We start from the raw sequence: 24,515 nt of genomic DNA, 5'->3' as shown, positions 1-24,515 counted from the left end.
CTGGAAACAATCGAGTATCTCATAAACAATGTATTAAAAAAAATTGTTTTAGGTAAAAATTGTAGGGTTTAAAAATATCTATGACAGATCTTATCACTTTGAGTGGAGTTGCTAAGGTAAGATCATCTTGAATTTTTAAAATAGAACCATCATATTTTTTTTTATTTAAATCGATTTTTCGCAATATTCTGCATAAAAAGTTATAAGAGTAGGATGGTCAAAGTCAATATAGTTACGAGATATTTTATATTTTAATTTGACATTTTCGATAATTTGATGTAATTTTACATCAAACTATTAAATATCTCATAAAATACTCATTTTCCGATGATCTTATCTCAATACTTTTATGTATAAAATAATGAGAGGAATTAATTGGTTTAAAGAAAACACATAATTGTTTTAAAGAAAAAATATATAGCTGCTAGTTGCAAATTACATACTATATGTATATACACAGGGTGTTTCTTAAAAGTGGGCCGCTACTTTAACGTATTCTATTCATTGAAATGAGCAAAAAAGTTCATATAAACAAATGTTCAAAAGTGTGTTGTTTTCATATTACAATTATGTTTAAGTTGAATGTATAAGATAATTACAAAGTGTGTTATTTTATTTTCAATAATATAAAAAATTTAAGTATAATAGTAATAGTATAAATAATAATATTAAATTTGCACTAATTATTATACACATTATTAGTTGATTCTAGCCTCATGATATAATGTATTCTGAGTAATAAATTTTGCAATAAATTGTAATATTTTAGCATAAAGAATTTTCAAAAATAATTTTGTCTTTTTTTGTAATTTATGATTTTTCATACTTCTGCATTTAAAAGTATCATAAATTAATAAATGCGCGCGAATTAATGAAATGCGCATTTATTTATTCATTTTTGATTTTCGATCTTCTGATATATGTGGAAGTGGCACTGGTATAATAATTATGTTATAGTGAATTCGGCACCTTGCACTGAATGCACATAAAGAATTATTGCAGATAAATTCACAATGACATAAAAGTAATTAAAAAAAGTAAAATAATTATAGTAATAGCTATTCTTATTGTTGTTTAATATGAATAATAATAATAATAATAATAGCTCTTACTAATTATTTTACTTTTTAATTACTTACTGCCATTGTGAATATGTGTGCGATAACTTTTATGTGCACTCACAATCAATACAAGGTACCGAATTCTCTAGTATCGGTTTTCTCGTGTATAGAGAAAACTCGCACGACGGAGAATACATATATTAAAAATATAAACGTATCTTTTATATAGTTATTGGATATTTTCGGAATGTTAGCTATTGTGTATTTTTACTTTCTGTTATTTCTCATGACAAGGGCAATATACGACAAAAAAAATTTGTCATGTTCTTGTAAATATATGTTCTATTTTCTACATTTATATATTGACATTACGTGAATACTAAGAGTACGTACTATTGTGTATATTATTATTGTTTACAGGCCGCCAGCCGGATTCAAATTTTGCGACTGGTGTCAATCTCATTTATTATAAATGGTTCGTATTTGCGGAAGAGTATTTTAAAATAATAATTATTAATAATAATTAAATAAATATTCGCGCTCTATAATAGCAATAACGAAACCCCTGCAACGATCGCTTACCCCATCACAGCTCCAGAAAGATTGTTAAAAGTGTTAGAAAATAAGCGAACAATCTTTTATGTATTTGGATTTTTACAAGTCCCGAAAAACGCAAATGTTAAGTTAATGATGGAAGGTATCGAGTTTATATGATAGACAAATAGGTCATTATTAAATCAAAGAGAAATACAACTAAATATTTTTTTGCATTATCAGCACTCTGTTATAAACGAACGGACAATGTTGTGTTACTCGATTGGAGTAAATATTCTAGAAGCACTTACTGGAGCGCTTTTCAAAACGGCGAAAAAGTAGGCAGTTTGTTCGCTAGAAGTATAAGACTGCTTGTTAATAGTGGCTTTGATGTATCAAAGATTTATATCGTCGCGCACTCCTTGGGTGTCCACATAGCTGGTTTTGCTGGTAAATGCAACGATTTTGTGATACCTCGTATTACAAGTGATTAAGGGGATCCTAAAGTCGTCTTGTTTTACCGATAAAACAATCAGTTTTGTAAAAAAAATTGTTTTTAATATAAAATCGATAGGTCCCCCGCTTTGTTTCTATATGTACTTTAATTGTGGAAAAGCATTTATTATTCTATTCAACCAATAAAAAGAAAAGCGTGCAGAAAAATGATCGTTTTGTCGGTAAAACAGGACGGTTTCAGGATTATTTTAAGCAAATTCATAATTTTTTATCAGGTTTTTATTTATAAGAAAATAAGAGTTAATCTATGAAAAGATCTGCAATCCTAACATTGCAATTTTAAAACCATTGTAAAATTATTGTTTATAGGATTGGATCCTGCAAATTCTATGTTCTATCATTTGGGATGCTATCTCACACCCACAGATGCAGCATGGATCGATATCATTTATACGGATATGGGAAAATATGGCTCTCTTGCACGTATAGGAACGGCAAATTATTACGCAAACGGTGGCACTCGTCCTCAGCCTGGTTGTATGCTTATTGGCTTACCATTAAGCCAGACTGGTAAGAATCGAAACGACTGAATATATGCCATCATAAATTCTTTACAAATCAGTATTCGTTGCTTAATACATTACAAACAAATTTTGATTTGAAAGATTTAAATATCAATATTTTGATCTAAATATTTATTCTGTTATTATATTAGATCTCTGCAGTCATCAAAGATCAGTCAAACTGTATGCAGAATCGAAACGTAACCCTACAAAATTTATTGCGATACAATGTTCTTCCTATGTTAATTATATAAAAAATAAATGCAAAGACAACCTGCAGACTAACGTTGGATATGCTGCATTAAATGTGTAAGACGATAATTAATATTTTACTTATCTAGTAAGCATAATTTGAAACTTTTTTATAATAACTTATTTTTATAATAACAAAAAATATTGATCTGTGACAAATTTCTTGCAGACGCGGATTATTTTATTTCCGTACAGGAACTTTATAATAAGAATTACTTATTACATTTACACATATATATTTATAAATATAATTAGATATTAGATCGAAATAATAAAAATTGATTATATTACACATTAAAAATAATCTAAATGTACGTAGTCATCTGATTTATCCTATAATTTTTTTTTAAATTAATCACACACATACAATATTAATATCATTATTTTTATTAGCTTTAATAATTAATTTCATGATTTAAAAAATTTTAAAATTATTTTGTTATTTTGAGAAAAATCATTTTAACATTTTAATATTTAAAAATATATCATTTTTTTCTATAACAGATAAACGAGGTCTGTCCGGAAAGTAACCGATTTATGCCGATATCTTTGTATCTAGGGCTGCGTTCCACTTAACGACCGCAACGCTCGCGTTATCTGTCTTTATTTAACTTCAGGCGAACAACAAGGATGAAATGATTCCGCGAGCGTTGCGGTCGTCAAGTGGAACGTAGCCTTTATGTGCTATTGTAAAAAATGAGTATTCCTCATTTAGAGGGAACCTTTGGCAAGTGGTATGGCTCTGCAACCCGTCAGTCGACAACGGTACATATATATGTACGGTGACGAAAACCGTGAGCGTCGCATTCTGTTTTATGTCTATTATCGACAAATCTCTTTCTTTTCAATAGATTTTTTTTATTTCGGAAACAGAAGTCACACGGATCATACTGATCACTTCCAAACATTTTGTCAAGTTTTTGACAAAATGTTTTACAAATTTGTTGCTCGACGCGCTCATTGTAGAGAAATTAGAAATGCGACGCTCACGGTTTTCGTCAACGTACACATATGTGTACCGTTGTCGACTGACGGGCTGCAGAGCCATCCCTGATAAAAAAAATCGATAGGAAACAACAGAAAACGATTACATCGTTTTTAATCGTAGTTATGAATCGAAAGTTAACGAAAGAATATCGTAAATGTACGATTGATTCTCTAGCGTTTCCTTTCGTAAGTATCCTATTAATATGTTATCGTTTCTTATCATTTATTTTCGCTAACCCATACAGCATTGAATGATTGTAGAAACATATTGCATAGATCTAACATTATAATATTGCATGTGAGTTGTGAAATATTCCTGCAATATTATTGCAAGAATGCGGCAACAGTAAAATGTCCGCTTTTAAAAAAATTACAATATAATACTATGATATTATTACAGTGCAATATATTTAAAATAATATTAAATAATACTTTTTATTTCGATATATTACGCGATTTCATCATTATATGTTTACTTATAGTAATTTAATGTAGTAAAATATATATATTTCTATAATTATTAACTTTAAATTAAGTAAATGCTAGTTTATGCTGATGTTATAAAACATTATTAATGTTATAACATCAAGCGTTAAATCTAGCATTTACTCGACATTTAAAGTTAAGAGACAAGTACCTTTAGTCTTAGAGCTAATTTCAACTTTATATAATTCTCCTGACTAAAACTTAATTACGAGATAGATATAGTGAATCGCGCGTCGCATAGCGGTAAAAAGAAGGAATTAATGATTTTACTGAATACTATTTTTTTATAATATTTTTGGAATGTAAGATTTTGCATAAAATATTACAGTTATATGTTTCTATAATGTCCCTACAGTATTACAATGCACAACTTGCAAGATTGTAATATTACTGCAATGTAATTGCAATGTACTATTTTTGCAAATCGTATCGGTTCCTATTGTTTTCTATCGATTTTTTATCAGAGATGTTTTCTGTTGTAACTTTACGATAATACATTTATAAAATACGTTTTCAATCGTTTATGGTTGATGCATGATTAAAAATTATAGGTTTTTTCGTAATTGTACATTAAAATACTTAAAACTTTTTTTTTGTAAATATACAATTGATTACGAATAGATTTTCAATCATTTTTTCTTGATAAATTCCAATAAAACAATAAAAAACAATATATCACAATAAGAATTTTATCGTATTCTAACGACTGAATCCGCTTTTAACAGAGAATGAAAGAAAACGATAAAAAACGATAACATTTCTTTCGAAATCTAAAAAGTAAAAGTAAAACAATAGGATACAATAAGAAACGATAAGATTTTCTACAGATCGTATCGGTTCCTATTGTTTTCTATCGATTTTTTTATGCCACTTGCCAGGAATACTCACAAAGGTTCCTTCTAAATGAGGAATACTCATTTGTTACAATAGCACATCTAGGTTCAGAGATATTGGCATAGATTACTTTCCGGACAGATCTCGTATTCATACGTTAAGATAATTCAAGAAGAAATATTCAAAGTTTTATAATCAATTATTATTTTTACACTCGAGTTTCGATAATCAGAAGAGTAATTCCAGCGAAATGTATGTTTTACATACATATATAATACCTGCATACATAAGAAATATATAAAATATAAAAATATATTTAAAAAGTTAATTGAAAAGTTTATAGTTGAAAATAATATCTTGTATTTCAGATATTTCTGTTAACTATATATATATTTGAAATTCTGTTCTCTGGCTATACAATTTTTTGTAACAATATTTTCGTTTAATATGCATATTGCATATTATTAAAATATGCCATGGTTTTAACACGAACAAAAAGAAAGTTAAAAAATTAAATTATAGTGTATATTGTATATAAATGCGTATAAGCGGTTTTACTCACATTTAAAAATATGTAATTTACAACTAGCTACATATTTTTTTTTAAAAACAACTATATGTTTTCTTTACACTTGTTTTCTTTACTACAATCGATTTCTCTCGTTATTTTATGCATGAAAGTATTAAGATAAATTATCGGAAAATGAATATTTTATGAAATATTTCATAGTTTATGTAAAATTATGTCACATTATAAAATATCTCGTAAACTATTTATTTTCTGACTATCCAGTCCTTATAACCAATTATCCAACCCTTTTTATACAGAATATTGCGAGGAATTAATCCTTTCCTTAAAAAGTGTATGTTAAGTCGATTACTCGAATATATCGAAATGTTGAAGCCTCTTTTTCTGCGATGCTGATTGGATGCTGGCGCTTTGCGATATATTCGTGGTAAGGGTAGGTAAGGTGCGTAGCGTTCGAGCGCCTCGTCATCCATAACCTATTTTGTTGGTTACGTGTTACTTTGCTCTTTCGTGTGTTAAGAAAGTACATAGTTTCGTGTGTTAAGAAAGAAGCAAAAATTATCTCGAGAGGATAGAAAAAGGAAAAGGAGGAAAAGAAGAAAAGTCGAATAGAGAAGGTATGTATATAAATATGTGTATAAATAATGTTCTTTTTTAAAAGAAAAGTATGAAAAACTTTGAACGTAAAAAAATCATACCACTTGTACATATTTATATTTACAATTATATTTGCAATATGTATAAAATATATAAGCTATATTGTTATTATATGTATGTACCCAGATAGCCAAGTCTGTCGATATCAAATCATGCCAAGTGTTTGATATTAAATGTTGTCATGAAAAAGGTTACAGATTTGTTGCAGAACTAATTATTACTGATGTAATTAACAAATTGGTGCCAAAAATCGAGTAGAACTATGTTCACAGTCTCTGACAGCAGATTGACGACAGAATCTAACATGACTTTAGGTCAGATTGTCATCAGAAACCGAACAGGATCTGTGCGCACACAATTTGAACTCAAGATTTTTTTCAGTTTCTGTCATCAATGTGTTGTCAAATTCTGTAAGCAGGTTCTGCTAACAAATCATTATCCTAATGCGGACATAACATATGCAAGATAATACATGGATTGTATAATAATACATACAATATAATACGAGTACAATTGGTTAATTGAAAAAGTAATAAAAATTATATATACGTATATTAAATTGTATATTCATTAAATTTTTATTAAGAAGACAAGTAATATTTCATAAATATTTCCTAATTTTTATTATTTTTTTCAACAACTCAAGTTATTTGTAAATATGCATTATATGTTATATGTTATCTTATATAAGTAGTAATGATTTAAGAGTATGTACTAATGCGAATAGGGTTCAACATTATTAATCTAATTTAAATATCGCAGGAAGAGTTTTCTCATAAAGAAGCTTGTATAACAAGCTTGTTATCGAGGAAATGTATAGCTATTTCTTTATATAAGTTTTTTTATAAGCAGACTCTTCTTGGAATGTTTAAATTAGATTAATAATGTTGAATTCTATTCTTGTTAGTACGTATATTCTTAAATCATTACAATATGTTATTTATAAAAATACATGTATTAAACTTTATTTTATGTACATCATAATAATGTACTAATGTGGATAGATTCAAAATTATTAATTTAATTTAAATATTGCAAGAAGAGTTTGTCTATAAAAAAGTGGCTATACATTTTTTAGAGTATTGCGTATACAAGATAACTTATATATGCAATACATATATTTTTTTAAATAACTTAGTTCATTGAAAAAAACTAATAAGAATTGTATATAGGTTATATTGAAAAAATATTCAAAATATAATAAATATATTCACTAAATTTTTATTAATAAAATAAACAATATATATTTTATAAATAATTCCTATATATAATTATTTAGTTTTCCATATTTAATTAGATATATATATATATATATATATACACATATACAAGTTTATGTACATAATTAAATACACTAAAATATAGCTTATATTCTATAAACATTGTAAATATAATTGTAAATATAAATATGATATAAGTGGTATGATCTTTCCGCTATTTGGCGTTCGATCAAGAGAATCTTTTTCTTTAGCATAAACTCATGAAAAGTGAAAAATTTTATTGACACAAATATTGAATTCGTTAACTTTTCATAAGTTCACGTTACAAGAAAAGATTTATGAGAGAGAGAGAGAGAGAAAGAGAGAGAGAGAAAGAGAGATTAAGATCTTATTAACATAATATTTCTAATAAGGTTTACAAAATTATTTATATAAAATTATATATTATATATTTATATATATTATTATATATTTATAAAATTATATATTAATATAATAATACAATTTAAATATATATATGTATATAACATACGAGTATATAATATAATTTATATATATATATATATATGTATATATAAATTATACTTATGTATGTATGTATGTATGTGTGTATTATTTATAATTTCTCACATATTATTTTTTTAAATAAATGTAGATTATTAATATTTGTTTCTTTTGTTTCAGGAAAGGCGAGGAAACTATACAAAGTGACAAAATAAATAAAAGAGAAAAAAGAGGAAAAGAGAAGAAGAAAGAGTGAAAAAAGAAAATTATTTGAGAAAACTATATTATAAATTATGTTGATTTAACTATAATTAGTATTTTATATTTAATGATATTTTAATTTTATTGTATTATAATATATTTAATTATATTATTTATAATATAATTTATGTATTTATAAGAATTTAATTAATATTAATTTTATTACAGTGGTATTAATTATTATATATTGTAATTATTTTTATATCTTTTTATGTATGTGCAATTAATAAATAAATAATATTATTAAGAAGTATTGATATTATTATTAATAATAATTATGATATTGATGATAATCGATGATATGAATGATATATAAATGATGATATTGATGATATAAATTATTATAATATTGACGATAACTACAATGATAACGATAATAATGACAATGAAGATGATGACAATGTTGAAAACAAAATAATTTTAACAATAACTATAATAACCATAATAATTAACTCATTTATGTAAGTTAATTTATTTAAAGTGAGAAAAACAGCAACAACTTTATTAATTCTTTATATCGACGTCTATCTATATTTGGTCTTAAAGTATATGATAATTGTCAGTCCGATAATAATTCACCAGATTCTATTTCTAAAAAGAATATCAATTTTTATTTTAATTGAAAATGTAATCTAATAATAATAATTTATAAGTAATCATAATATTTAAATAATATAATATATAAATAATAATAATATATAAATAATAATAATATATATTATTAATATAATACGTAGATTATTTAAATAGTAAAAGATATTTAAATAATAAAAAATTTTTTGTATAAATTATTTTTTTCTCTTTATTAATATTTATTAATAACATTACGTGTATATATTTAAGACAGTATATATAGTATATTAATATAGAAAATTCTTGTAAAATGGGAAGACGTAAAATTGTACGTACTTTAGAAGAAAAAGAAGAATTTTTACAAAGACGTCGAGAAAAAAGAAGGGAGAATCAACGACGGCGTCGTGAAAATAACAAATTAGTTGAAAATTCTTCAAAGAAGTTAAATCAACAAACTATTTGTATTGCTGGTACATCAAATGATAATCGTGTAATAGAATTAGATTGGGAAGTTGAAGAAAATCCTTTAAATGTTAAATCAACATTACAATCATCTGTAGAATATCAAACTCGTTATCGATCACGACATAAAAAACAACCTCGTTTAAGTAATATTAGTACAATATCACTTAACGATGTAATTGAATATTATATTGGTCCCATGGACGTGTATTGTATTCATTGTAATGCAAAACACTTTGCAGCTGAAAAAATTTCTAATAAAGGATATTCATTTCATGATTGTTGTAATCATGGTGCAGTATCTGTGCAACCATTGCCTGAATTTCCTCAATTCATTCGTAGTTTATTTGATGGTAGTCACGTAAAATCTAATAATTTTTTTCAAAATATTCGTAGTTATAACAGTTCATTTTCATTTGCCTCATTTAACGCTAATTTAATTAATTTTCAAGATAGACGACCTGGTCCATATTGTTTTAAAATACAAGGGCAGATTTATTATCAAATTAATACAGCATTACATGCTGCAGAAAATGAAACTCCTTCTTATGGTCAACTTTTTATTGTAGATTCAAATGAAGCGATAAATCATCGTCTTAATCAGAATTCACATTTAAATATTGAAATTTTACAAAATCTTGAATGTATAATGCGAAATAATAACATATTTGCACAGTCATATCAAATGATGAGTGAAGAACTAGAAAATCAACGGCAATTTGCAATAGAATCAGGTCAATTGTTACCAGAATTACAATTATTATTTACTTTAAAACCAGGAATGGATCGACGTCGATATAATTTTCAAAGAACTAATGAAGTTGCTGCTGTTTTTTATACAACTGCTGATGGAGAAATTCCAGACTCATACGTTACTATATGTAATAAAAACACTAAAACTTTACAAAAAGTTAGTATTATGGATCCAAATGTTGAACCATGGGTATATCCTTTATTTTATCCATACGGCACTCAAGGATGGCATCGTGATTTAAAAAAATTAAATAGTAATAGACGAATAACTAGAGGACAGTATATTAAATATCGTATGGCTATTCGTGATGAATTTAATGTCTTTTTATTAGGACGTCGCTTATTTCAGCAATGGCTTGTAGATAGTTATGTAAAAATAGAAAAAGATAGAATTGATTACTGTAAAAATCATCAAAAAGAATTACGTACCGAAACATATCAAGGCTTAAGAGATTATTTACAAACTACAGCGAATAACTTAAATGGACGTATTGGAAAAATGGTTATACTTCCTTCCACATTTATTGGGTCACCGCGTAATATGTTGCAAAATTATCAAGATGCAATGGCAATTGTTAGTAAATTTGGTAAGCCAGATCTTTTTATTACAATGACTTGCAATCCAAAATGGCGTGAAATCGAAGAAAATCTATTGCCTGGTCAACAAGCTTCTGATAGACCTGACATTTGTGCTCGTGTTTTTAATATTAAAAAAGATTATTTAATTGATTTAATCGTTAAGCAAAAATTTTTTGGTGAAGTAGCAGCGTTTGTGTATGTTATTGAATTTCAAAAACGTGGTTTGCCACATATTCATATGTTAATTACTTTAAAATACAATTTTAAAATAACAACTTCACAAATTGTTGATAAATATATTTCTGCTGAAATTCCTGATCCATGTGAAAATCGTACTTTACATGATATAATCATGAAACATATGATTCATGGACCTTGTGGTGATTGGTGTTTGATAGATGGACGTTGTTCGAAACACTATCCGAAATCTTTTCTTGAAGAAACTAAAATGGATGAAGATGCTTATCCTTATTATCGTCGACGAAATAATGGAAAAAATTTTGAACGTCCTGGTGGATATGTAGTTGATAATCGTTATGTTGTTCCATATTGTCCTACTTTATCAATTATATTTAACAGTCATATAAATGTTGAAGTAGTTTCAAGTATTAAATCAGTTAAATATCTATATAAATATATTTATAAAGGACATGATGTTGCTGCTATAACTATTGAACCAATAACAGAAAGTGTTGTTATTGATCATGATGAGATACATAATTACATCGAAGCTCGTTATGTTGGACCTGTTGAAGCTAGCTGGCGTATTCTTGGTAAAAAACTACAAGATAAAAGTCATGCTATAACACGTTTACCAGTTCATCTTCCTAATGAGCAAAATATTATAATTGAAAATGATAACATTGATGATGCAATGACTTCTGCTTTAGATCAAGTTACTATGTTAATAGATTATTTTTCATTAAACTTACGAGATGAAGAAGCAAGACAATACTTATATATAGAAATTCCACGCTATTATACATTTAAAAAAGAGAAAATTAATGGCAGAAATGTCTCGCGTTGGGTCAAACGTAAAAGTCATTTTAATTGTATAGGACGAATGTATTCCGTTAGTCCAACACAAATAGAATTATTTCATTTACGATTATTGTTACTCACAGTAAAAGGGGCCACAAGTTTTAACGATTTAAGAACTGTAAATGAAGAATTTTGTCAATCATTTTCAGCGGCATGTTTAGCTTTAGGTTTAATCGAAGATGATGATGAATGGAAAAGAGCTATGAATGAAGCTGTTGGATGGATGATGCCACGACAACTTCGTAGATTATTTGTATATTATTACATTGTCAACCATTACATCCTGAAGAGTTGTGGGAAAACTTTAAAGTAGCAATGTCTGAGGATTATGTTCGACAGTTTGGTATGTTACAAGCACAAAATAAAGTATATGTACAAATTAATAGTATGCTTTGTGCTGAAGGTAAAAGTTTTGTTAATTTTCCACAAATGGAACAATTAACTAAAAATGACAAAGAAGAGGATTACATGGCATTTGAAGAAGCTATGGAAATAGGCACCAAACAATATAAACAATTAAATAATAAACAGAAAGAGATCGTCGATCTTATATTAAATGAATTAGACAATAATATCTCTAATAATTGTTTTTATATTGATGGTCCAGGTGGATCAGGTAAAACATATATATATACAACTATCTATTATTTAGCTAGAATTAAAAATAAACATGTATGTACAATGGCATTTACGGGTATTGCAGCTACGTTATTACCTTTTGGAAAAACAGTCCATAAGATATTTGGATTACCAGTTCCATTATTTGCTGATTCATCATCAACTATTAAAATCCAATCAAAAGAAGCTCAATATTTAAAAGAAGTTGATATTTTTATTTGGGATGAAGCACCAATGGCACCACGATATGCTTTAGAAATAATGGATCGAACATTGCGTGATATTATGAATAATGATATTCCTTTTGGTGGAAAAATTGTTTTATTAGGTGGTGATTTTAGACAACTTTTGCCTATTAAAGTACATGCTACTCGAAGTGAAATTGTAAATCTTTCTATTAAGTTTAGTTCTCTTTGGAAGCATTTCGTAAAATTCTCTTTAATACAAAATATGCGAGTTCTTCCAGAAGAAATTGAATTTGCAAAGTTTTTATTAGATATGGGAGACGGTTTATTAAACGATTTTAATGATAACTTACAGATTCCTGAATGTTGTGTGACACCTATTAATGCTGATATTGTGGAAGATATATACGGCGAGTTAATAAGAAAAAAGGAGTTTGCTAAAGTAGCTAAATGTGCAATACTTTCTGCAAGAAATATTGATGTAGATGAAATTAATAAGAAAGTTGTTGAATTATTAGATATAACTAATGAACGAATTTATACAAGTGTAGACAGCGCTGTAAATAATGACAATGGTGATATTGGTGAAGCTTTGTTACCAGAATATTTAAATAGTTTATCTCCATCATCTCTTCCTCCACATGAATTACGTTTAAGACCGAATTGTATCATTATGTTGATTCGAAATCTTAGTATCAATGAAGGTCTTTGTAATGGTACTAGATTAATGGTTATAGAACTTGCAGATCATTTATTAAAGTGCAAAATTTTAACAGGTGATAAAATAGGAGATATTATTTTTTTAAATCGAATAACATTATATTGTGAAAATGTATATCCTTTTACTTTTTCCAGAAGACAATTTCCAATAAAATTAGCTTTTGCCATGACGATTAATAAATCACAAGGACAGACGTTTGATAGAATTGGATTAGATCTTCGCAAAGATGTTTTTAATCATGGACAACTTTATGTTGCTTTTTCGCGAGTTCGTTCTTGGCAAGCATTAAAAGTTTATCTTGATAATCAACGAAATAACAAATTTGTTAAAAATTATGTATATACAGAAATATATATTTAATTTTTTGTTTTTTACATGTGATAAAAAACAATTTTTTTTAAATAATAATAATAATAATTTGATCAGGGAATATATAAAAATTTTTTACAAATATAAATTTTAATATTGGAAAATTTTACATTTTATTTACTAATAAAATGTAGTGTTTAACGGAAATAATGTAAATATTTCTATTAACACAAAAATATTTAATATTTTTATTTTATATTATTTTACTTTATTTTATATTTTATATATTATTTTATAACAAAAATGATTATATAATAAGATAATGATAACTTAATGTATTTTGCAAAAATAATATTAAGACACTATATATATATATATGTATATGTATGTATGTATACAGGGTATCCGGTAATAGTCGCATCAACCGTCGTGAGCAGGTAGAGCACGTTAAACTGAATAGAAAAATCTTATACCATTTTGCTAAATTCGCAATAATTATTAAATTATTAATTAAAATATTTAAGCAAATGAGCGGTTGGAAAGCGGTAGGCCGGACTCGGTGGGCATGTCAAATGGCTGTCGTTTAGTATCAAAAGTATCATCTTACTTTTCGGCGCCGCTACATTGCTCGCCACTTGCTGCATGACGCCGCCTCTCGATCAAATAATGCTTTTGTTAATAAGCGACTTAAACAAATAAGTTATTCGACACCGAGTCCAGCCTACTGCTTTCCACCCGCTCATTCGCTTAGATATTTTAATTAATAACTCAATAATTATTACGAATTTAGCAAAATGGTATAAGATTTTTCTATTCGATATAACGTGCTCTACCCGCCCAAAACGGTTGATGCGACTATTACCGGACACACTGTATACAGGGTGTCTCATAATTCGCGCCCCACCCGTCAGGGGCAGGTAGAGCAGGTCCAACTGAGTAAGACAGTCCTTTACCGTTTTGCGATTTTCTCAATAATAAAGGAGAAATTAATTAATAAAGTTCGGCCAATCCAAGCGAGTGATAGCGTGCGACGAGAAGAGACAGTTCATATACACTGTTTCTATGCGCGCGGCGGAGAGGTAGGAGGCCGCGCGCGGCGAAGCGATAGGAGTCCGCGCTTGACAAAAGACTGACGGTGTATGTATGCACATGTGTGATCTGGAGCTTTACGTCGAACTCCTCCTACCCCTCCACCGCGCGCTTAGAAACGTATAATTATATGGGCTGTCTCTTCTCGCCGCGCGCTATCACTCGCTTAGATTGGCCGAACTTTATTAATTAATTTCTCCTTTATTATTGAGAAAATCGCAAAACGGTAAAGAACTTTCTTACTCAGTGTGACCTGCTCTACCTGCCCCTGACGGGTGGGGCGCGAATTATGAGGCACCCTGTATATATATATATATATACAGGGTGTCTCATAATTCGCGCCCTGTATATGTATATATATATATATATATATATATATACAGGATGTCCGGTAATAGTTATTACCACCATTATAAAATTAAAATAGTTATAACTACCTTTATAAAATTAAAATATAAAATAACTCGTAAACTATTCACTTTTTGACCATCTTACCCTTATAATTTTTTATGCAGAATATTGTGAAGAATCAATTTATGTAAGAAAAATATGATGGTTCCATTTAAAACATTCAATGTGACATTAATTTGTTTATAAAAAAAATTTTTTTTTAATTTTCTATTGCATGTTAAACCTTGCGTAAAGCAGATTAATTTTCACTGTATAAACTTTTCTTTAAACTGGCGGTAACATAAGGTCAAAGTCAAGTCTGTTTACTATTTACGTTTTTAGTGAATCTTCCTCGATAGCAAAGAATTACGCTGTAGAAGCTTAAAAATTGTTGATTTTGAATTGAAAAAATGTAACATAAAGTAAAATTGTATGCAATCATTAAATTATTGTTAAATTTATTGACGGTTACAAACTGGTAAATTTCTGATTAATGACATTTTTTGTTAGATTATTGTAAGTGCCCTAAAAATCGTGGCGATCCTTACGAATATAATCTTTATGAAATTAAAATATAAAATATCTCGTAAACTATTCACTTTTTTATCATCCTACCCTTATAATTTTTTATGCAGAATATTGTAAAGAATCAATTTATGTAAAAAAAATATGATGGTTCCATTTAAGAAATTTAATGTGACATTAATTTGTTTATAAAAAAAAATTATTTTTCTAAATTTTCTATTGCATGTTAAAGCTTGCGTAAAGCAGATTAATTTTCACTGTATAAACTTTTTTTTAAATAAGCGGAAATGTTCCAAAAATCGTGGCGACCGTTACGTGAATCACTCTGTATATATATAACTCTTGAGATAAGCTACAAGAATATGCAATGAAAACTTACAAAACTTAAAAGCTGGTGGGCTCTTTCATTTTTTTGTATTATATTTGCAGATTCTCTTTACATCTTTTTCTAAGAAAAAGATATCCTTACTTTATTTTAACAAAACTATTAAAAAAAAGCATTTGATCCATAGAAATTAATCCTTTAATCGTAATAATTAAATAATGATTTTTATAAGTGTTTTTATGGATACAAATAAAATTAATAACACTAATCTGATTTGAAAAAAAATTCTTGGTTAATCCATTAATAGAAACAATAACGGTAATATATTTAAATAGTATTTCCACGAATTTGTTACTCATCTTTAATATTAAAATTTTAAATTGTTTGTATTTTTTAATTCTTTAATTATATCTCACGTATGAACATGTAAGAAATGAGCGCAATATAATTTTATCATCATATCTATATACATAAGGTGAACCATTTTAAATAATACGGTTAATTAACTAAGCGAAATATCGAAAAATGTTTCAAACAAAAATTGTATGACTGCAAGGGGGCCATAAGATAGTGACAATAATTTGACCTTGGAAAATCAGTTGAAGATTATGTGAAGATCACCGTCAATTTCTTAAATGGAACTACCTATTTTTCATTGCATATTCTTGTAGCTTATCTCAAGAGCTTTCCAAAACCCTATAATAAAGTATTTTTTCATTAAGTACTTTTTGAGTTATAAAGATTCGAAGTTGACAATTTTTTGACATAAAATGTAACATATATTGTAAAATATTCAGTTCTCGGTAATCACCTTAATACTTTTTTTCAAAATGGAATAATGAGACCAATCAATTGATGTAAAAAAATACATAGTTATAAAATATAAAAAATACATAGCTTATAAAAAAAAGTATGCAGCTATGTATGTTAAATATTACATATTTTTTTAAAACAATCATCTGTTTTCTTTATACCAATTGATTGATCTTATTATACTGTGCAAGAAAGTATTAAGGTATGATTATCGAAAACTGAATATTTTACGAGATATTTTATATTTTATGTCCAAAAATTGTGAGCTTGAAACCTCTATAACTCAAAGAGTATAACTCCATAAAAAGATATTTTATTATAGAGTTTTGAAAAGCTCTTAAGATAAGCTATAAGAATATGCAATAAAAAATAGATGATTCCATTTAAGAAATTGACGGTGACCTTCACATAACCTTTAACTGACTATCCAAGGTCAAATCATTGTCACTATCTTATGGCCCCTTTGCAGCCATACAACTTTTGTTTGAAACATTTTTCGATATTTCGCTTAGTTTACGAGAAAATTGACCGTATTGTTTAAAATGGCCTACCCTGTATATATATATATATATATATATATATATATATAGGGTGATTCACGTAACAGTTTCGCCACGATTTTTGGGACATTTCCGCCTGTTCAAAAAAAAGTTTATACAGTGAAAATTAATCTGCTTTACGCAAGCTTTAACATGCAATAGAAAATTAAAAAAAAATTTTTTTTTTATAAACAAATTAATGTCAACTTGAATTTTTTAAATGGAACCATCATATATTTATTTACATAAATTGATTCTTCACAATATTCTGCATAAAAATTTATAAAGGTAGGATGATAAAAAAGTGAATAGTTTACGAGATATTTTATATTTTAATTTCATAAAAGTGATACTCGTAAGGATCGCCACGATTTTTAAGGCGCTTACAATAATCTGACAAAAAATGTTATTAATCAGAAATTTACCAGTTTGTAACCAGCTTGTAAGTCTGCTTAAGGTAAATTTTCGGTTTACATCAAATCATAGTTTATTAACTTAAAATACAATAATATATTAAAATAAAATAATAGCATAAATTATACAAATGCTAATATATCTGTATATATATATATATATATATATATATATATATATATATATATACAGATATATTAGCATTTATATAATTTATGCTATTATTTTATTTGTGATATCAAGTATATCAATTGTAATAAATAAATAGCGCGCGCGTAGCGCGCGCCTGTATTGTTCTAGTACTGTATAATTTAGATGATTTAGCATGTATTAATATAGCAATGTGTAGGAGTTCCTAAAATAAACTTAATTATTTATCAAAAAGAGTGCAAAGCATTGATATATATTCTTGAAAAAATATGTAATATATTTCTTTGAATAAAGAAATATATTAAATAATATTTCTATTTAAATAAAATTTAAATAAAATTTTTCTATAAATTATTTAAAATGTTATATTAAGAAATTTAATATCACATTATTAAATCAATAAAATTATCGAGTTTTATTGAAGATAACACAATGAAAGTGATTCTTAGAATGTGTGGCAAATATCGATTATATGTATGTATGCAGCAATAACAATATTCATTTTGTATTGTCTTCTAAGTAATTAAATAAATTTATTTAATATTCTAGCGAAGGCTCCAGAAGGAACTGATGTCTTTAATACGCGAGCCACCACCAGGTGTACATGTAGATGGAGAATTGGCTGGACAGAATTTGACACAGTGGATTATTCATATGGAAGGTGCTAAAGGCACGCTCTACGAAGGAGAACAATTTCAGCTTCAATTTAAATTCAGTTCTAAATATCCATTTGATTCACCAGAAGTGACTTTCATTGGTGGAAATATCCCTATACATCCACATGTTTATAGCAATGGTCACATTTGTTTGTCCATATTAACAGAGGATTGGTCTCCTGCTCTCAGCGTTCAGAGCATCTGCCTGAGTATTGTTTCCATGTTAAGCAGTTGTAAAGAAAAGGTATGATTTAGCTACTAAATATATAAATATATATATATATATATAAATTTTATAATATTTATCTGTAAAATTATAAATAATACAAATATTTTTTTTTACAGAAGAGGCCACCTGACAATACATTTTATGTTAGAACATGCAACAAGAATCCAAAAAAAACAAAATGGTGGTATCATGGTAAGAAAAGAATCATTTTATATATTATTATGTATGACTATTAGTGTCGGGATGCTGCATCGTATGATTGAATTTGCTATAAAAGTAATATCTTTATAATATATGTATATCAGATATTTGCCAAATAACTTTTTAAAACAAAGATATTGTATTTTTCTATTTACTAGATGACAGTGTCTAACATGGAAGATCATTTAAAGATCTGACCAACTCGTCAACATGGAAAAATTGTTGGACCAAGTGGGGTAACATTTAAATTGAAACTGATGCATTAAATTAATAGAATTTTGCATACTATAGTATATAGTGATTTCACAATATAATAGGAAATTAGATGCATAATTTTAAAAAAGACAAGGCTGCAACCTACTTACACCAGATATAGCATTAATGTGAATTGCGAGTTGTGTAATTATAAATTATTGCAATGTTGCAGATAGTAAAAAAAAAAGATACGTATTATAGTTATATAAAACTATTATTGCAGGGGTCAGTTTTAATGCTAGAAAGAGAGACACAGACAGAATGTGTGTATTAATTATTTATAATTAAGATATTAATATATAAAATTTTTCTCTCCTGTTGCGGCAAATTAAAAAGATTTAGGTGTTAAACAATGATCATGCAAATTAAAAAGATTTAGATGTTAAAAGTAATATATAACTTAGAAGACAACACAAAATGAATATTGTTATTGCTGCATACATAATAATCGATATTACATTTGCTACACATTCTAAGAATCACTTTCATTGTGTTATCTTCAATAAAAACTCGATAATTTTATTGCTTTAATGATGTGATATTAAATTTCTTAATAACTTTTAATTTTTCTAATCATTAATTTGTTGTACCTTATATACACACTAATAATTTGTTATTTACTTGGCTTTATTTAAATGAATCAAATTGCAAACAATTATTAACTCTTGCTCAACAAAGTCTCCCTTTCAGATCTCTTTCTTTCCCTTCCATCCCCCCCCCCCTCTCTCTCTCTCTCGGATCCAGATTTTTACACAAAACTCATTCTTTGCATAAATTATATAAAGAATAGATATTGTTTATTTTTAGCTTTTAAAAATATTTTTTATCAATTTCCTGATTTTCCAGAAAAAAAAATTAATTTATACAATTTGATTTTTACACAAGGAATCCGATTATGTTACAATTTTAGCCGTATTCTGTTTATATAATTAAAGTTGAAATGCGATAACGCATTTAAGTTCAATATAATAACACGGTTATGATATAAAAATTTTTATCATTAATGAATACAGTGGCTTAAAAAAAAAATACTGATTAAGGCTATAGAAATTATTATTTTATATGTATATGTGTGCGTGTATTTGTATATATTTCATATTATATATATATATATATTTAAATAAGTATTGCGAAATCAATAATAACGCGTATGTTTAATCATGCACTTTCATTTATTGTTTGTTACGATCATGATAAATATTCGCGTAAATTTAACAATTTATATACTGTACGATATAATATTTTTTAGTAAAATATCGAAGTAGAATGCGTTACATCAATATCTCGGCACTAAATATATTTATTTTAATTCGTAATTTTTACTCAGAAAATGTTCTTTAAAAGTTCATGCTACTGTATTTTTCTCAAAGATACGAAAGATTGTTTTTTAAAACGTTATCTTCTTAGAGAGGATATACAATGTTTGTGTTTTACGACATAATCGTATAATTAAATATATAAGTTTATTATTTTCAGATAAAAGACTTTCTTTTTTTCTTCTATCTTTAAATAAAAAAAAAGAATAATAATAAAATAATAATTACGGCAAATACATGTTTTACATTTTTACGCGAAACATCTCTTGATTGTAAAAAAAAATTATATAATGAAAATAAAAGAACAAATTTTATGCTATTGAGATGTGCTAGAAATCTAGATCTTTGAACATCCGAATAGAAGACGCAGATTCATCCGGTGCTTCGTGAAAAAAAACCAAGATTCGCGTAAAGCAGCGTTATCATACAGAGACATGCGAGTCACGCATTATATCATTAACAGTCCGTCGAAGAGAAAGAGGCAGAGAGTGGGGGCCAATGATTTCCGAGGATGTTCGACAGCGCAACAGCACATCAGTCTGTGACGCGTCGTATCAATGGAACGGAGATAATGCTGCCATTATTCTAATATTTTTAATTTTAATTTCGTCAACAAGCTGATCATCAGCTAGGTGCTGATGAACATCGAGACATTCTGGGGCCGCAATATCTATTCCTTTCGGTAAAAAACGGACGTCGAACACTATATATAATAGATATACATATGTAAAATAAAGTTTCTCTTTCTCGTGTATGGTAACTTTGTTATAATACGCAGTGCGATTCGCAACAGTGACGCAAATTGCGCGTGACGTGGTGACCATCCGCGCATCGGTAGGAAAATCCGCGGCGTTTTATATATTAATAATTAGCGAGGACATTGCGCATGAGAGGCTGTTGAGGGACGCGCTATACCAGTTTTCGTGTCCACTTTTCCGTTCTTTCTTTCGTTTTGCTTTATGTTTTATGTATTCCGCGAGAACGAGCATTTCCACGATTCCACTACCAAGACGCGTCGTCCTTCAGCAGCCGCATGGCGTCATCGTCCACACTAATATCTCTTTGACAGTGTCGTAGGATCAACGAAGATAAGCGATAGTAGTTCGAGCTAAGTGCGTGTCTTCGGATATGGTACCTCTGTTCCCGCGAAACGGTGTATTTTCTAAGTGTCAAAAACTCGGGATCGAATGAAGTTTACCTTTCTGCATCCTCCACGACGACGGTGTCTTAGATGTCCTCATAGATTGATGGTGGACTTGGTGTTGACAAAGTGACCACCGCCAGTAGGAACGATGATTTGCCTGAGGTATATAATCTCGAGTATCAGTCAATCTCATTCTTTAGCAAATAATGCGGATATTGTCGATCGGTTGCGCCGCTTCGATGGTGCTTGAGGTGGTCTTTCCCCGTGTTTTTTTTTATTTCGCCGAGATGTTCACACGTTCTGCGTGTTGCATGCACGATCAGCACGATGTCTACTTCTATCCGCAATAAACTTTTGTTCCTATAATCGATATGTAATTTATTAGACGCTACATATAGCAGGAAATTACATGTTGAGATCATAATAATATACAAATTTGAACTAATTAAAAGTATGACTAATTAAATACTTCCTCCGCATCGCGATGTATGTATATATGTATAGTGATAAATATAAATAAATATACGATATTACAATGAGTAATCCACGTGCATGTTCAGCGCGCTGTGAGTATCGATATTCATAATTATACATACTTAACTAAGAAATCAATTCGTTATAGATTTTTTTATACAGTTTTATAGTGAGGGACACTCATCTTTTTATTGTCTCGTTGCGATGATCGACGTAGATTCCTATAAATCTGTAAAAATAAAGTTTAAAAAATTATTGTTGCTAATAATAATAGATATTGTATAATGATAATTTTATGATATGATATAATATAATAATAATTTTTCGGAAACAAACGTATATATAATATATAATTGCAACTATTTTCAAAATAATTAATGATGTAGAAAATAAAAAACTTACAAAGAAAGATGCAAAGAGCGCATTTACGCGTATCTACTTGCAAGACATCTTCAATAAAGAAAGTACATTATTCTTTCCGCGTAGTGCATGGGCATGGTGACATTGGTGCAACAGCAGCAACAGACGTCCGACGATAATCGTCAATATCAGAAGGAGCAGGACCACGCGAACAGTACCATTGTGTCAGTCGAAAGTCATCACGTGGTCGACAAGTTTTGCGGCGAGGTTGCTGAGTCGACGAAGCAAACCGCGGTAGTCGTTCCGGGGAATGGTAGCGTTGGAAATTCCTCTACGCAGTGCAGTGACGTAGACGACGATGACGACGACGACGACGATGAGGAAGAGGAGACGGAGGTTGAACAGGGTGGTTGGATGACGAATCTGCCAATCTCGTCGACCATCGTTCAGCAGCATCAAGCGGTCGCCACCGCGAATGGCTACGTCGTCCTCCCGAATGCCGATCCGTCGAACTTCGGCGATGTATGCGTGAAGAACTCGACGAACGTGCACCTGGGTAACAAGACCTTCTACAAGGGTCCGGTTACCATCAAGCAGTTCGTTTACACGAATCCCACTTCGATACAAGAGGTAGGCAAATTCGAAGTCTCCGACGCCAACGTTTCGGACTTGTCGACAAATAAGGATGACGGAGTCGCCAACAAACCTATTTTTTCACAAAATACCGAATTAAATAAAGGTAACAATCGATGTTTTTAGTGCTATATGTTTAATAAATCTGCTACTGTTTTGTGTTTAATCTATGCTTTTGTGTGTTTAAGCTATATATAGCTTTTGTAATTATTTGTTTAGTGACGCAATGGTTGTGGACGTGGAGATGTGCGGTTTTATCGTGCACTCTGGCCTTAATATTTCTAACTGCCATAGTGATCGTTACTGTACATTTCACTCGTTATACGGATACACCGCCTACGCCAGTTTTCCCGGAAATTCCAGACTCATCGCTCGAGGGTAATTATATAGCCACATGAAAAATTTTTACATTTTGTAGGCGCAACGCGAGATAATATGTACTATATGCTTGCAAAAAATCATTCTAATTGTCTTACACATTCTAATAAAAATGTTTTCTTTGCTTCGCAATTATAGAATAAATAGTATAGTCGATTATTATAAAACATTTCGTATTCTCATTCGAAAGTATTTTGGATTTCATTGTTAAAATATGCATTAAGATATTCATATCTCAATAATTATATTCAATTAATATTAAATTAACGAGTTTCTAATTTATTTGTATGTGTGGTATATTTTGGATATTCTATATATATATATTGTTTTTATAATTTTCAGGTGTAACAGTACCTTCAGTACGTTTTGTCGAGAGAAACGAATGGGGCGCCTCGGAACCTCTGATAAAATTGAAGCTACCGGTACCGTATGTAATTATTAGCCATACCGTCACGGACTTCTGCGACACGCAATCGCAATGTACATTTCACGTGAGATTTGCTCAGACTTTTCACATCAAGTCTAGAAAGTGGTCGGATATCGGTTATAATTTCCTCGTCGGGGGCGACGGCCTCGTATACGTCGGCAGAAGCTGGGATTACGTCGGCGCTCATTCCTTCGGTTTCAACAGCAGAAGCATCGGCATCTCTTTCATCGGCACATTCAATACGGTCATACCACGAAAAGTACAATTACACGCTGCGGAAAAAATTATAGAACTCGGTGTCAAAGCTGGTAAAATTGCGCCCGATTATAAATTGCTAGGTCATCGACAAATTTCGGAAACTTTGAGTCCTGGAGATGCTCTATATAGTATAATTAAGACATGGCCACATTGGTCACCTACTCCTTAACACGATAGCATGCAAATTTATTGTAAAAAAAAAAAAGATAAAAAAACATGGATTTCTGAAAATATAAAAAATTTTTTTCTTTAAATTATGTGTCGCTGTCGTCTATTCATTTTTCATAATTCTGACAAGTTTAGATAATAGTTGACTCTGGAAATTTCGCGGATTTATTACTATTGTTATACATT

At 28.7% G+C, this 24,515-nt stretch overlaps 5 protein-coding genes and 1 long non-coding RNA gene across 11 annotated transcripts in view; 5 read left to right on the top strand and 1 right to left on the bottom strand.

The window, feature by feature from the left end:
- Argl (Argininosuccinate lyase) overlaps window positions 1-24,515 on the bottom strand; it is an 82,322-nt gene that overhangs the window by 18,281 nt on the left and 39,526 nt on the right. The window lies entirely within an intron of this gene.
- On the top strand, window positions 801-3,467 carry LOC145932534 (lipase member H-like). Its single transcript, XM_083031533.1, has 7 exons — window positions 801-1,390; window positions 1,482-1,536; window positions 1,613-1,758; window positions 1,839-2,081; window positions 2,421-2,621; window positions 2,767-2,923; window positions 3,036-3,467. The coding sequence occupies exons 1-7, from the start codon at window positions 1,309-1,311 to the stop codon at window positions 3,070-3,072; spliced, it is 921 nt and encodes a 306-aa protein (XP_082887659.1). The 5' UTR covers window positions 801-1,308; the 3' UTR covers window positions 3,073-3,467.
- Window positions 6,042-8,594, top strand: LOC145932539 (uncharacterized). Its single transcript, XR_014424729.1, has 2 exons — window positions 6,042-6,319; window positions 8,264-8,594. It is a non-coding gene; the product is annotated as an uncharacterized LOC145932539 (long non-coding RNA).
- Window positions 10,797-13,698, top strand: LOC145932536 (ATP-dependent DNA helicase Pif1-like). 4 transcript variants are annotated; one of them, XR_014424727.1, is made up of 4 exons: window positions 10,797-11,484; window positions 11,914-12,368; window positions 12,456-12,698; window positions 12,911-13,698. XR_014424727.1 is itself a non-coding variant. In XM_083031536.1 (3 exons), exons 1-3 carry the CDS (start codon window positions 12,068-12,070, stop codon window positions 12,916-12,918), a joined length of 579 nt encoding a protein of 192 aa, XP_082887662.1. In that variant the 5' UTR covers window positions 11,494-12,067; the 3' UTR covers window positions 12,919-13,698. The 4 variants fall into 4 exon arrangements, 2 of the variants coding, with proteins under 2 accessions (XP_082887662.1, XP_082887663.1); XR_014424726.1 differs by lacking the exon at window positions 10,797-11,484 and having other exon boundaries at window positions 11,494-12,368; window positions 12,911-13,331; window positions 13,411-13,698; XM_083031536.1 differs by lacking the exon at window positions 10,797-11,484 and having other exon boundaries at window positions 11,494-12,095; window positions 12,156-12,698.
- Window positions 18,359-19,702, top strand: LOC145932537 (ubiquitin-conjugating enzyme E2 W-like). The gene is made up of 3 exons (XM_083031539.1): window positions 18,359-18,730; window positions 18,832-18,907; window positions 19,075-19,702. The coding sequence occupies exons 1-3, from the start codon at window positions 18,401-18,403 to the stop codon at window positions 19,086-19,088; spliced, it is 420 nt and encodes a 139-aa protein (XP_082887665.1). The 5' UTR covers window positions 18,359-18,400; the 3' UTR covers window positions 19,089-19,702.
- Window positions 20,764-24,415, top strand: LOC145932531 (peptidoglycan-recognition protein LE-like). 3 transcript variants are annotated; one of them, XM_083031525.1, is made up of 5 exons: window positions 20,803-21,169; window positions 21,557-21,793; window positions 22,592-23,204; window positions 23,318-23,476; window positions 23,819-24,415. In XM_083031525.1, exons 3-5 carry the CDS (start codon window positions 22,595-22,597, stop codon window positions 24,328-24,330), a joined length of 1,281 nt encoding a protein of 426 aa, XP_082887651.1. In that variant the 5' UTR covers window positions 20,803-21,169; window positions 21,557-21,793; window positions 22,592-22,594; the 3' UTR covers window positions 24,331-24,415. The 3 variants fall into 3 exon arrangements, with proteins under 3 accessions (XP_082887653.1, XP_082887651.1, XP_082887652.1); XM_083031526.1 differs by having other exon boundaries at window positions 20,803-21,321; XM_083031527.1 differs by lacking the exon at window positions 23,318-23,476 and having other exon boundaries at window positions 20,764-21,793.

Source organism: Prenolepis imparis, unplaced genomic scaffold (assembly GCF_030444845.1).
Source record: "Prenolepis imparis isolate NDT839.2.m4 unplaced genomic scaffold, iyPreImpa1.0 SCAF_2, whole genome shotgun sequence".
NCBI lineage: Eukaryota > Metazoa > Arthropoda > Insecta > Hymenoptera > Formicidae > Prenolepis > Prenolepis imparis.
This window is presented reverse-complemented; position numbering and strand designations above follow the sequence as displayed.